Source organism: Eleginops maclovinus, chromosome 17 (assembly GCF_036324505.1).
Source record: "Eleginops maclovinus isolate JMC-PN-2008 ecotype Puerto Natales chromosome 17, JC_Emac_rtc_rv5, whole genome shotgun sequence".
NCBI classification, from domain to species: Eukaryota; Metazoa; Chordata; class Actinopteri; order Perciformes; family Eleginopidae; genus Eleginops; species Eleginops maclovinus.
In genome coordinates this window covers 16,253,129-16,268,662 of record NC_086365.1, presented here as the reverse complement: position 1 = coordinate 16,268,662, position 15,534 = coordinate 16,253,129, and the positions used below count along the sequence as shown (strand labels likewise).

Here is a 15,534-nt window from a genome sequence, read left to right as displayed (position 1 = left end):
TGGACAAGGTGTGAATGGGGGACTGACTCGGAGTACGTGAAGCTCTGAGGGGTCATCGCACCATTTAAATCCCCTTTTAAAAAGTCATATATTTTATTTTCCCCTCTCTCCTCCTCTTCCTCCCCAGCTTCCTGGCGGTGACCCAGTTCAGTCCGATCCATGCCCGGAAGGCGTTCCCGTGTTTCGACGAGCCGGTGTACAAAGCCACGTTCTCCGTGACGCTGCGGCACGACCCCCAGTACACGGCGCTGTCCAACATGCCGGTGGACAGCAGCGCGCTGGAGGAGGACGGCTGGATCACCACCAGGTTCGCCCGGACGCCGCGTATGTCCACGTACTACCTGGCCTGGGCCGTGTGCAACTTCACCTTCAGGGAGACCACCAGCGACGCCGGGGTCACGGTCAGTGAACGCACCACGCAGTGACATGAGAGATGATGGGGGTTCCTTTAATGCACCTGTTCAGTCTCAAAACACACCAAATAATGCAGATTTAAAGCAGGTTTAATGCACGTCTGCAGTGAAATGCAGGCACAAGTGGATTTATTTTGCTGAAACATCGTGTTTTCGTTTCCTTTCTGTGTTTTCCATCATCAGACGTGGATAAATGCTTCAGTTTTACTACTTTTTTTCAAATGATCAAATAAAACAATACTTAATATCTTCAGGAAATAATTGAAAGGAGTGTGTGCGGGAGATAAACTCTGTTATCATTAAACTATAATTAGATTTTATAATGAGAACATGCTTTTAACACTTTGAATGAGCCCCTTTCTCTAAATGATGACTCACTCCACGGTGTAACTCCCTGTAACAGCTGTATTGTCTCCAGATGATATAATAAGTCAGATAGTGGCGGTATTATTTAACGGTAATTAAGATGTGAACTCCAGATTACTTTGGTATCTTGGGATTAGAGATAATTAGCTTCTGCACAGAGAGCAACACGATTTCATTTCTTCCTTTTCTCCCAGCTGATAATTCACAATATGTGGGCGATAAGCATGCTCTAATTTAATCAAACTACTGTAGTATTAAAACCTCTTCAACACACACCTGAGCCATGGATTCAGTCAGTGATGCTGTGCACCCTGCTTTGTTTGAGCCTATAAATGCTAACATATTGGCACATTTTCACCATTAAATCTTAGCGAAATGAGCTATTAGCTGCTACTCTTTGCATTGTGGCCATGCATGTACACACAACTACTACTGATATGCTTTAATATGAAATAAAAACATGCTTAATCTCACTCAGGTTCTGCAGCTACAAACAATGCTACATTTAGTGAGTTACAGTGTGGACCCTGCTTTGTTTTAGCCTAGAAATGCTAACATATTAGCTCATTTTCACCATTGAAACCTAGCAGAATAAAGACAACTATCTTTGATTCATGTTAATACATAAAACCAGTACAGCTTTATCCTGGTTCCACTCATTCCTCTCAGACAGGCAACAGTTTGTCACCATCAGAAACTCCAGCCCCAGTCAACTAAGGCGTGCCTCAAGGCTCAGTGCTTGTCCATCTTCTCTTCACCGTCTACATTATTATTAATACTGAATAGAACGTATAAAAGTTGATCATTCTCAGGCAGGTTCTGCTGTTCTAAAGAGTTCTGCTTTGTGTTAGCTTATATCTGCTAACATATAGCACATTTTCACCATTAAAGCTAAGCAGAATTGGCAGCTCCTGTTCTCATTGCATTCATTGATCACAGGTATCACTGATTTACTTTCAAACCTAAAAACGTGATGATTCTCTGGCAGGTTTCACAGCTACAAAGACACAAGATGTTTTCTTTAATGATAACAGTCTGAAAGTGAAGGTCGCGCTGAATCTGAAATGCGTATGGTGTGTGTTAGTGTCTGAGTTATGGCTCCATAAATAAGTGGATTTCTGACTAATTGCTGTAACTGGTTGCTGAGGGTTTTAATTGTGACACAGCTGCTGCACTGATAAGCCTCCAAACTACAATACATTACCTCCATTTGTTTTTTTAACACCTGAATGCACCTGTCCTTTTAACCTCACGTAGGATCCTCGCTTCACAGGTAGAAAAGTATGTAATTAAAATGAATTATTCAATCTAAAGCCGTTCATAGAAAGCATCGTTTCTTCAATTTCACTTTTTATTCCACTAATTGGCCCCTCAACAGTTAATCAGCTAGAAGTTAAATAGCATATACTATAAATAATATATATATTTGTATTATATTTCATTTTAATTTATTCAATGTTTTTAATTGATTGAATTTATTATTTTGTTGCTCATTTCTGCTTTAATTTCTCATGTTTTTATAAATATTTGTTGCCCTTTTACTTGTTTTTATAGTAATATTTTATTTATCTCTTCGTTATTCTTTAAATGTTGGTGATTATATAACAATATTTATAATATCTTGTGTTTTATTGCACATTTTCACTTTCTCTTCCAATGTTTTTTATATTCATTTATGGTAGATTTAACTCTCAGCTCATTTCCATCTGCAGTCTCTGTGTAGAGTCGCATCTGACCCGCTGCTCCTCTTCTTCTATGGTCTGTAAAATAAACACATATACGTTAATCTCGTTATAATAAAAGCATTTCACTGCGATGAGGCATTAATGGGTTTTCCAGGATATCCCGACGTTCCCGTTTCCCCTCAGCGGACGCTTATTAAAGCTGATGTTTCCAAGATCTGAGAGAGATTAGAGAATAATTGGTCATTTAAACACTTCCTGCTCTGAGAAATATCACTCAGAGACATTAAGCCTCTCATAGTAAGGCTTGCCTCTGTGAGCTTTATCACGATACTGCAGAATATTTCAATTAATGGTGAAAAACAAAGAGAAATACAGTGATTTCAGTCCTGTTACCGGACGCTGTGTCAGTTGGGTTGTGTGAATGCATGCAGTATTGAGCATTAAATCCACACTCTGTTTAAAAGTTGATTTTAACCCGGGAAAATGATCTCTCTCAGCGGTCAGACGTTGTGTCCACGCAGGATCCCAGTTGCAATGGAAGCAGATGGTTGAGAGACATGTTGTTTATTACGTAACGAAGCATCGGTTTGAAGACGACTGAAGAGGTGTGTGTGTGTGTGTGTGTGTGTGTGTGTGTGTGTGTGTGTGTGTGTGTGTGTGTGTGTGTGGAACGTTGTAAGTAGTTCAGGAGAGAAAAGATGTTATAGAATATTGTGCAGGAGCGTTCAGGTCCTCTGTGTTTTACAGCGCTCATATTAAAGCCCCGTCGGAGCCTAAAGGCAGCACAGCCTGTCTGTTTGCAGAGCGTCCTCCTCCTCCTCCTCCTCTTCCTCGTCTGGAAACAGCTTCATATGTCGTAAGGAAACACAAAAAAACAGGCCTTCTTCATCTCCCTTAAAAACAGATCCCTCTGACAGGCGCATTCTTCCTCCGTCCTCTTCAGAAAGAGAACAGGATGTTTGAGAGGCTGCAGGAATGATGCAATTTAACATCATCAGTGTTTCTACATGATAACCCGACATGATGAAGATGACTAAATAATGAATACAAACACACTAAAAAATGTGTTTCTGTGCCATCAAAACAACATTTCACCTTTTAAAGTCCATTAAAGTCCATTTCCTCTCATTTGATTTGTATTATATTTGCAAACAAATTGAACTTATTTAAACTGAAATATGTGGTTTTAACACAGCTACCATTATCAGAGACAAAGGACACACACTGATGCCATCCTGTGTATATTCACAGGTTATTTTAATTGATTTTTACTCAATTTTCCGATTTGAGATCAAGAAAATGTATTTCATTTATTATTTCTTACTTTTTTTTCTGAAAGTAAACATTTTATTTCTTTTTCAGTTTTATTTTAAATAACTTTAACAGTGTTATTATTTTTTCCACATTATTTGTCGGTTCCAGGTTCTAAAATATCGACTCCACTTCCTGACTTTGTTTGCTTTCCTTTCATGATGAAGCAGAGGGATGGATTGGGACTTTATGTCCTCGCTTTACCTTCTTAATGACATTAAATGTCACATTAACATCCCATAATGATGAGAAAGGTCACCTGAATGTCCTGTAATGATAATATACTGAGGGTCACATTAAAAATAGATAAAGGTCACTTTATCATCTCATATTTATGTGATCATTTATTTGAGTTGCTGTGCAAAAGACACACTTTTACGTCGTTTATATTAAACATCATGCAGAGATTTTTGTAATCAAACGGCAGTAGATCCCAGTGATGTTGCAGCAAATACAAAATGGATTGAACAACTGATAAATAGAAGAAATAGGGCAACAAATTGGGGCGCAAACTTTCTTTTATTAGAGATTATTAACTATGCACAAACACAACAAACCAACCCACGCTCCTACTGCGTTTCAACAGCGATAACTCAGCGTGAAAAACAAAATGGTTTCCTGTTGTTTGTTTGATTGCCATCGTTCTCTCTGAGAGGATCCACCTGCTGTTTGTTTCTAATTCTGAAACAATTTCCCCCCAAAATTTCCCATCAGAAATCAGCGAGATTATCAGGACAAAGACTTCCTGTAGCTCGAAGCACTCTCCTGATTCCCTGACTCACAGAAAAGTTATAAAAGCTTTTAGTTTTCCACCAGTTTGAACTGGGAATTAAAACCTCAGGATAAAAGTGATGTATCCTCTCTGCAGGGTAAACCCAGCGAGCAAAAACATATTTCTGCTTCAAACGATTGATTTTCTACGCTCCCTTTTGCTTTTTTCAGGCAGTTTTTCCCCTCAGGACACTAAATATTGTTCCCATTAAATAATATGAAAGGAAAAACCAATGGCTGCACACAGCACTCTATGAACATCAACCACTGACACCATTACGGACTTATCCCATTATAGACGTCTCTTTGAATTCATTTTGAAGTCATTTTGAGTCCTGTTTTATGATTTTAAGTCTGTGTATAGTCATATAATGTCTCTTTGGTCATCTTGAGTCCCTTTGTAGTTATCTTGAGTCTTTTCCCAGTTGGTACGAAGCTCAGTGATACCCTGACACTTGAGGTACCGGTAGGTGCGTCCAGGAATGCGTCCATTGTCCGGTTATGTTTCTTGATATCGCAGGTTCCTCTCTGCTGCCTTTACGTTCACGCTCCGCCTCTCGTCTCCGTCAACAATCATCTCCTTTGTCTTGTTGACATTGACAGAGGGACTGTTATCCCCGGCCTGTCTCTCTTCATCACCTCGCGTCGCCTTCAGAAGTGATGATCCGATCGGACAGCCGCAGTCTCGGGTCAGCAGTGTTTGATATGGAGGGAGTAGTGACTGTCTGTTGATCTCAAAGTCAAGGATACATATATATACGCCGCAGGGGGGGGGGGGAGTGTGAGTGTGTGTGTTGGTCTCCGCACTCGTATCAGTTGCTAAACCATCCATCAAATTACTGTGGCAACCGAGCGTCCGTCACCCCATCCATCATCCAAGGGCGACAGTGAGAGATGTCACGGGCGAGGGGAGAGATAACAAGGGGGGAGAGAGGCGAAGGAGGGAGGAGGGGAGATAAGGAGGAAATGAGGACAGCGAAGATGAGGAGTGAGAATTAATTGAGAATTGTAATGTGTTGTGTTTGAGCGTTTATCGGCCCCGCAGTTTGAATAGTCTTTAGCTCCGAGGACGAAATGTCACCTTTAGTTCTTCTGTTCCTTTAATGGGCTAATTTACCTCTTATCAAGTACATCTGCACTGGAAACCCGTCGCTGCTGGAGTAAACTCTATAATTGAAATGTTAAGGAGACTATTATTTTGAAGGGTACAAGCTTAAAACATCCCTTCCCCTTCTGCTTCTTAAAGTGGTGGTGTGTGTAAAATGTCAGAATCAGAATTGGTCTCCATGGCAAAATTTGGATTTTGTTACTCAATTAAGGACGTGATATATATTCTGTATATAAACATGAAGGTGTTTAAATGACAGAATGCACGTTTGACCCTAACATATCACAACACTAAAAGAGCTTTGATTCCTTTTCTAATTGTCTTTATGCTAAGCTAAGCTAAGTCAACCCACAGCCTTATAATCTACTGGAATATGCAATTATATGTGTATATGATCCTAAAACAAGAGTCATAGGTATATTTTCCCACGTTTCGGAGCTACACTCGTTTATTTTAAGGCAACTTTGTCTCTATTAGAAGGGAAGTTTGTCGAGGCTGATGTGAAGCGCTTCATTTCTAACAGTGCGGGACATTTAGCGCCTCTGATTACAGTAGTTGACGGCCACAATGAGCATTTACTCTGCAAGAATAGAGGTTTCTCTGCAGAGAGGCTGGGATTGTGGTCATTAAGCACAGAGTGCATCCTCACAGTGGCCAATAAATGCATTTCCCTTAATTGCAAATGGATTGGCAGGCTGTTAGTGGAGTCTCATTGTTCTGTGTTTGAACAGAACTTTATGTCTGATTGCATTTTGCTGAGACGCCTGCTTGTTTTCCGATCGGCTCGTTCTGTGGTGGTGATTGTTCTGTTTTTACTGTTGATCTGTTTCACATTAAAGGCTCTGCTGCAGTTCGGAGGGGAATTGTCTTTTCACCCTCTTGAAAGGATTTCACAGTTTCAATAACATTAGTTTAATTCAAGATGGATCTGGACTGAGATGCTATTCCTTTTAAAAAGAGACCCTGTGGTTTCACCGATTGGACATAATGTAACTCAAATGATTTAATTTCCACACCAGTATTGAGGCACTTTGTTCCAGACTGTAGAATATATCTACACATGACATTTGTGGAAGGTGAATCTGACTGACTCTTCTATGGTCATTATTAGGTGTTATTTTTTGTCTTGATTGACATATCTTTAAAGTAAATGAAGGATTGGACATGAGGATTGGTTCATGCGTTCATGTTCCCAAGAGGATGAATCCTAGTGACTTTGGTGAAGCTCTGACTTTCTTCTATTGCACCAATAAGCAGCAATGTTTTTGCTTTGAGTAAAATAGCATCAGTATGCATTGGACAGTATCCATACGATCGATTGAAATGAAGACCATTACACAGTTTTGATTACAATATCTCAATAACTGTAAGACAGATTGCCGTCACGTTGGTGAAAACATTGATTGTTGGCTCAGGATGAATTATCTAAAATATGGTGATTATCAGACGTGTCATCACTGGTTCACCATCACTTTGGTTTGTAATCAATTTCCAGCAAAACTGAGGATATTATCAGCTGAGCATCAGCATGTTAGCATCACTTCACCAGGTTGTTCCTCTCTTTCTGTCGCCAGCTAGTATTAGAAGTCTTGAATATTTCATTTAATATGTTCTCCAAGAAATAGGACAAATATGATTGGTCAAATGTCTGTAATTTGTGCCAAACATTGGAGTTAGAATATTTGCCATATCTTGATTTAAAGACCCTATAATTCACCTTCCATCCTTCCATCTTTTATAATAGGATGCCAAACAGAGCTGAAGTGAATCCCAGAATGCATTGGGTGAGACCCAGGGAACACCCTAAACGGATCGTCAGAGCGAGGAAACATGACCAACAACCTTTTAACACCTAAGGCCAATTTAAAGTTTCCACTTCAGCTGATTCTAGTCGACACTCTGCGGTTCAGGTTTAAACCCCGGACCTTCCTGCAGTTTTATCCACTGAGCCACCGTGCGACGGCTTTACTTCAGTTGAAGCAGCATATTTCAGCCCTGGGAGGCATATTGAATGTACATATGATGATACTTTGAAGTGGGAACGTCACACCAAATCCCCGATGCAGAATGTAATGCATCCTGGTTTCTCTTCGCCTGGGAAACATGACGGGGGGAATCCTCAGGAGATGATTCTCAATTCAGTGGCTCGCTTGACAGTCCGTTGAAAGAAGCTACGATTTCAATAAAGCCTCAACTCTCTGAGCAGATATTCACTCTGCTGCTGCCGCTGAGCTCTGAGATGAGTTCGGGTGGAGGGAGGAGAATGTGAGGAGCTTTAAAAGTCAAAATTGTTGTTGAAAAAGGAGACCAGGAGCAGGATGGTGATAAGGTGTCGTTTCAGTACTAGTGGTTGTGTGACACGTATTACCATTTATTATGCATGTCTCTTAATATGAGCAGTGGTAGAAGAAGGATTTAGATCTTACAATGTAGAGAAATGACAGTTCTTAGTGGTAACGGAGTGTAGTTTACTTCAGTGGTGGTGCTTACAACCTGAATGCTTTTAATTTAGGATTTAATTTACTGGAGTTCCTCTTCATGAATAATTTAGGTTACAAGAGTTTATACTGAAATGTTAAACTGTGAGTTCCTCCTGATTTTGATGGTTGTATGGTGTTTGTTTAGAGTGATGTTTCCCTCAGACGTGCATGTTAAACAGACAGCCTCCAAAAGTTTAATTTGAGCCTCACAGAATACATTAATTACCTCCAGCTCACACCATCCGTAGCTGGTGATGTTTGTCAATTCATTTTGTGAAAGTGACGGTCGGTGCCAGACATGAATTAGAAACCCCACATCACTCTTTTCTAATTAACAAGACTGAGACAGTGCTGCAAATCACTTCAGATGTTGCGTTCTACTTTAAGTACACACTGTTGCATGCAGTATGACTGAGATTGGCTCATACCTGTTTGTCCTTTAATTTAAATTTATCTTTGACCCTTTTTACTCCTACATCTCTGCAGAGCAGTGTGGTGCAAGATAGCCAGAGAGGCATTAAGCTCAAAACAACACATTTAAACCTGCTAGTGGAAGCATCATAGAATCACCAAGTTTAGTGGGGTTCATCCTCATGAAACCATGAACGTCTGCTTAACATTTCATAGACGTCCAACCCATATTTGTTGATAATCTTGAATCCAGAGCTGACAAAACAGCTCCAGAAACCAACTGATTTTGTAACATTTGACTCAAAACTACACATTTTGACCTCATGGTGGCGCTAGAAGGAACAGTCAGAGGATCAACAACTTTCATCATAATGAAACAATGAATGTGTATGCGAAATTTCATAGACTTCCATGAAACAGTCGTTGAGATATTAGGGTCGGGACCTGCCAACAAAGCTCTCGAAACAGAAACGGTTTTTACTAAAAAACACACATTTCAACCTCATGGTGGCGCTAGAGGAACAGTCAAAGGATCACCAAATTCACCGGGGTTAATCATCATGGACCCACAAACGTCTCATAGACATCCATGCAATAGGTGTTGAGATATTTCAGTCTGATACGGAGAAAAAAAACCCACCATTTCAAGACACACTTTTTATGAAATCACTTCACCTGCTTCATGTTCAACGCAGAGTGACACTTTGCTTTCCTGTGTGTGTGTGTGTGTGTGCGCGTGTGCGTGCGCACTTTAACTGGAGCTTAATGTGATGCATACCCACACTGAACATGATTTACAGCGTATTGATGGCACACACAGACACACACACCAATGTGTTTTTACAGCCGAGTGAAAACAGAATTTATTAAAGTGGAAGTGAAACTGAGAGAGATAGCAGAGTGACATTACAGGGACACGTGTGTGTGTGTGTGTGTGTGTGTGTGTGTGTGTGTGTGTGTGTGTGTGTGTGTGTGTGTGTGTGTGTGTGTGTGTGTGTGTGTGTGTGTGTGTGTGTGTGTGTGTGTGTGTGTGTGTGTGTGTGTGTGTGTGTGTGTGTGTGTGTGTGTGTGTGTGTCCACTCGTTTCCGTCTTTATGTGAAAGATGATATGAGTCGTGAGTGTGTGTGCTTTATCTTTGTGTATCTGTGTGTGAGGGTGTGTGTCTCTGTCGTCCTTCAGCTGACAGTGAAGTGGTTTCTCTCTCGCTGACATAAAGCCATCCAACACACACACACACACACACACACACACACACACACACACACACACACACACACACACACACACTTGTTGTTTTTGCACTTACTGCAGATGATATATGTGTGTATCGATCATTGAGATCGTGTGTGTGTGTGTGTGTGTGTGTGTGTGTGTGTGTGTGTGTGTGTGTGTGTGTGTGTGTGTGTGTGTGTGTGTGTGTGTGTGTGTGTGTGTGTGTGTGTGTGTGTGTGTGTGTGTGTGTGTGTGTGTGTGTGTGTGTGTGTGTGTGTGTGTGTGTGTGTGTGTGTGTGTGTGTGGTGACAGTGATTAAGTGCTGTGTCTAGCACACAGACAGGAGGAGAGAATAATTCCAGCAGATTTACAGCTGATCGTCGGGGTGAGAGAGGTCAGGGGAAGCTAACAATCTGTGTGTATATTTTGTCATCCGTAAATGGACTGCATTTATAAAGTGGTGCAGGGATGACTTACTTCTGTGTTGGTCCCTGAAGGCACCATCTCCCTGGTCCAATGGGATTTGTCCATTGGATTGTAGATATTGCAGAAAGTAATGTACGTTTATGATACTTGCACGTCTTGTTCAGCAGGATAATCCACTATGATTTCTGAAGTAAAAAGCAAACGTTAGATTATAAAGGAACTACAGCACGGTCACATGACTTCACATCTCCACCGCTAAGCTAAAGGTTGCTAATGTTGGGCTATAAAGGAACTACAGCACGGTCACATGACTTCACGTCTCCACCGCTAAGCTAAAGGAGGCTAATGTTGGGCTATAAAGGAACTACAGCACGGTCACATGACTTCACGTCATCACAGCTAAGCTAAAGGAGGCTAATGTTGGGCTATAAAGGAACTACAGCACGGTCACATGACTTCACGTCATCACAGCTAAGTTAAAGGTGGCTAATGTTGGGCTATAAAGGAACTACAGCACGGTCACATGACTTCACGTCTCCACCGCTAAGCTAAAGGAGGCTAATGTTGGGCTATAAAGGAACTACAGCACGGTCACATGACCTCACCTAAACACAAAAGCAGTCAGTAAATGAATCCTGATGATTTCTGATCCTCTGTACTCTTTTTTTAAAAACTTTTCTTTTTTTTTAAAGATTTGTCTGGGCAAACAGCGCCTTTAATAGAGAGATAGATATGAAAGGGGGAGACAGAAGGGAAGACACACATGGTCCCAAGCCGTATTCGAACCAGGGTCCTCTGCTTGGGGCCCAAACCCCAGTACATGGTCCGTCAAATCTACCAACTGAGCTATACGACGGCCGACCCTCTGTACTCTTAAGACTGACTTATCCTGCTTACTTTCTCTCCGAATAATGAACAGACGCTTTATACGTTCAGCTCAAACACATGTTGAACAGCTGACCTCACTTTATCTCGGTTGCGTCAAAAAGCCCATTTTCTTTTGCAAACTCTCCAAATTGCTTTTAGCTCTGAAACTGTTTTTCTTATTGAAGAAAATTGACTGAGATGGAGCAGATGTCTTTCTGTCTGTCAGCCTGAAAGAGTCAGTCTCAAGAAACAGTTTGGAGTCGCTGAAGTGGAACGCTTTCTGACAGGCTGAGTGAAACCGCAGTAACAAATAAGTTGGCATCAGAGCCAGTTAAAAAAAACATTGAGCGAAAAGTTTTCAGAGTGCCGGCAAAGTTTTCACATGGAGTTATCTTCTGTATTTTCTTCACCTTTAGTGCCTTAATCTGTTCTCTCTTCAAACAGAGCTTCTTTAACATCTTACAGCCATCTTTACACGTCCATTTACCTTTAGATTTTGCTCCTGTGATGGGAGCGTCTCTCAATTGGTCCAAAAATCTCAATAACTGTTGAGTATATTGGCATGAAATTTGGAGCAAACATTCGTGTTCCCCTGAGGATGAACCGTTTAGACCCAGGAGATCGTTTGCCTTTTCCTCCTTTGTGTTTTTGAGTGTAATGTCCTCCAAAGGATTGTGAAAAAGTGTTTTATCATCATTAGTTTAATCCATAATGGCTAAGAAGGAACCGGACTGGAAGTGGTTTCAAAGAGTAATCCTTTTATAAGGAGACTCTCAGGGTCTAACTGGAAGTGCACTTTCCCTGTCAAAATAACTCATTCACTGCTTTGAAACATAGCTGATTTCCACGCCAGCACTTGAGTTCCAGACTGAATATCTCAGTGATTATTGGATGGATTTAGATGTTGATTGGTGCCACCATTCATGTTCCCCTGAGGATGAATCCTACTTACTTTGGTGGTACTCTGACTTTTCCTTTAGCTGTATGAGTAGGTGGACATTGGTGGTTTTGAGTGAAATATCTTCATATTGATTGCAGTGAAAGACATTCATGCTCCCCTCAGGATGAGCTGTAATACGTTTAGTGGTCCTCTGACTTCACATCTAGCATATCCAGCGTGTCCAATACATCTGTTTATGACCAAATACTTGCAGAACTTATGAACAAGAAGCACGTTTTAAAGACTCCTGCGTAGTTCTTCTTTTTTGTGTTTTAATGGGAAATATCCAGTAGTTTTGGCTGAGGTTTTTTAGCCTGCTGGAGTTATTTCTCTGGGTCGGGTGGTACCAGCATTACACTATGAAATATAGATCAACACATCCAACACACACACTGACAGTAAGTGGGTCTTTCAATGAGGTCACCATCGAGGTCAGTGCAGTCATGTGACACGTCAGGATAGATTATTGATTGATGTTTATCAGCTGTGACGTACTGTTTGTACTGTACCACATGTAGAGTTAAATAACCGATAAAATTCAGCTTTTTTCTCTGCTTCACGCACGAAGACATGATTTCAAAGGTATCTAAAGGCAACATGTGACATTTCAATATGGCAAATGTAATTTAGCAACTAACCTCCTGGAAACTATTACCTTGCCTCATGATGCAATCACACACAGTCCTGAACATGTCATGTGTAAGGGAAGCAGAGACACATGCATGTATGATTGCTATGTTGTTTAAAAACTGGACGTAAATCATGATCATTAAAAGGTGAAATATGTTTCCCTCCACATTGTAGATGTGCTGGAAGTCATTTTGAGGAGACCAGGCCGCAGTGAAGCTCTTTGAACGAAGGTTTCCTGACATCTATTTGTCAGAAATATTGGAATCCACCTTAAGCAAAACCTTCCCTCCCCTTTGTATCCCCCTCTGTGTCTAAATCTGTTTTCCTTCCTGTAGATTTGAACTAAAAGCCAACCTCTCTCCATTGTTTTGTCCCGAGAGCTGAACACGAGCCCCGGCCTGATCCACTTATTCCCTCTGAAGACTCGACCCGCAAAACACAGGCTGTTTCCATTTCTTTAACTCTCTGATCATTTGGACATGAAAAAGAAACACCCTTCAAATTGAATTTCAGCCTCTCAGCAGATTTGAACTTAAACTCGAGCTGATTGTGTTATATCCTCAGCAGAGTCCAAACACACGACTCTGTTTGTCTCCGTGTAGATTTGATTGTAAACTCTGCCAAATGTAATTTCCTCCTCTGTGTAAAACCGTGGCTTAATTCCATCTGCAGCATTCACTAACTCAATTTCCTGTCTCTGAATGTGCAGTAAGAGCCGCGTTGTGTGTGTGTGTGTGTGTGTGTGTGTGTGTGTGTGTGTGTGTGTGTTGGAGACATAATTAATCTTAATAATTGGTAGATAGGAAAACAGGATTTATATCTAAATGTCTGTTTGGTTAAATAATTGTTTTACACCAAAGTTGCTCCTGCTAGATGAGTAGTATTTTCAAATGCTAGCCTTCTTATTGGACCAAGTACCCTCTGTTAGTAGCTCATTAATCTGTGCCCTCTGTAGACATTCTTCTAGAGAGAGATTTTGTTTATTTTCCACCGTGGAGTTGCCATTCTTGCACAGCTGTATTCTTTTATCAGGGAGAAGCTAATCGTGCTAAACACGGCTAGCATAGCAGTCTTATATCTCGCCACTGAAATCTGAACAGGGACACACAGAGGATGCTGTGTAAACCGAAGGGATGAAGGAGAAGAGCATAGGCTAGATTTATGGAGGAAAGGAAATATAAGCTGTGTTTTAGACCCTCTTTTCATGGGCTACTATCACAGGCTGATACCGGACAAGCTAATGTCGCTATCTCGGAGTCAGGCGGGATATCTGGAGTAAACATGGCACCATTGAGGCTTCCGGACCTTTCGGGTAACGTTTCCATTGTTCCATCGATGGCTTCCAGACTGTTTTGGTCGACATCGAGAGCTTCATCATGTCTTCACCATGACATCTATCTACCGATTGAGTTTGGTTATTTGGAGAGTCCAATACAAACTAAACATCCTTCGAAATAAAATAACATCTTTGACTTCAGACCCGCTGTTCCTTATTGCTTCAGATGGCATGTCATCAACCTCGTCCAACAGGGGATTATTGGAAGGATTGAAAGCCATTTTATTCCATTTCTCTTTTGCTTCTCTTTAGATCCGTCTCTACGCTCGGCCAGATGCCATTTCCAGCGGCGCCGGGGACTACGCTCTGCACATCACCAAGAGGCTTCTGGGATTTTACCAGGACTACTTCAAAGTTCAGTACTCACTGCCCAAGCTAGGTACGGCTGTTTCCTTCTTCCTTTGACACTAATTGGTTCCTGTTACATGTCACTTCCTGTCAGCTTTCGTATCACACTGACACTCTGAAAGACTACAAACACAGGATAGTATATATGTAACACAAATGTGCTGCAGCTGTTTAAATTAAAATTCACCGCAAAGAGGAAGAGTAATCAGGCGGAGGAGAAACTCTTTGACCTGAGTCTTTTCTCCCGTGTGCCTGGGGGGTGTACGGCGTGATTAGCTCGGGGAATAGAATTTTTGCACAGTCGTTTGTGTTCAGATGTTAAACACTGGGGCTTGTGGGAGCTCTCTTAGTTTAAAGTGAAAAGGATTCTGTAGAAGGATGTCTTTTATTCAGCAGAGAAAGGCTTCATAGTAGTGAAAGTCAGCGCTGATTGTGTTTCTTCGACCTGCTTTTCTAAACACACTGAAGGAGATGGAGTGTTGTCGCTTCTGCTGCAACAATAAGAGAGAAGAAATATCTAAATACTGTATATTTTACAACTTTTGAGATGGATTTGTTTGGTAGAAACATCTGGTGTTGGTTCTTTTCATTGTTTAGTTAATTAGTCAGGAGGTCGGTCGGTTGCACGTTTCTGTAAAATGGATGTAATCAAAGGAGTTTGTGACAGATTTTGTCGATTTGATCAAAGAATTTTCCAGAATTTCCCAAACTGGGATCAATGAAAGTATATCTCATCCAAAGCAGCTGAAAAAAAAGCGTTAAAAGGAGTTGAAGTCTCACCTGAAACAGCTTTGGTTTTGTCCAAATCCTTGTTCTTGTAGCTATTGGATTATATTTCATTAGCATTTACAGCAAAAAGGTTAAAGATCGTAATACATTGGGGGTTCTCCTGGACTTTGGATCACTAAAAGGAGTTAAAGTGTCCCCTGAGGCAAAAATAGTGGTTTTAATTTGGTCATTTTTGTCATTGAAAGAAGACGTGAAGGGTCAGTTACAGTGAAGTGACTACCATTGGTTGAGAAGCAAATACTAAAAGGAGTTGAAGTGTGATTTGAAACCTTCAGTGTCTTTGAGTGCTTTGTTTTTATTTATTTAATGAAGTGTGAATGGAAACGGCAGCATGAATGAACTTTGAATGAACTCTCAATGATAAATGTACAGGTCGTTTTTATCTCTACCTCCAATACTTCCCTCACCAGATTTGGCTCACAGCTGTAATGGATGTTTAA

General features: G+C 41.0%; 1 protein-coding gene across 1 annotated transcript in view; it reads left to right on the top strand.

Annotated features, from left to right (window-relative positions):
- Positions 1 to 15,534, top strand: part of LOC134879017 (thyrotropin-releasing hormone-degrading ectoenzyme-like) — a 120,646-nt gene that overhangs the window by 11,369 nt on the left and 93,743 nt on the right. The window contains exons 4-5 of the mRNA XM_063905234.1: positions 128 to 401; positions 14,210 to 14,336. Of these exons, the coding sequence (XP_063761304.1) occupies positions 128 to 401; positions 14,210 to 14,336 (401 nt within the window). The remainder of the gene's footprint in view (positions 1 to 127; positions 402 to 14,209; positions 14,337 to 15,534) is intronic.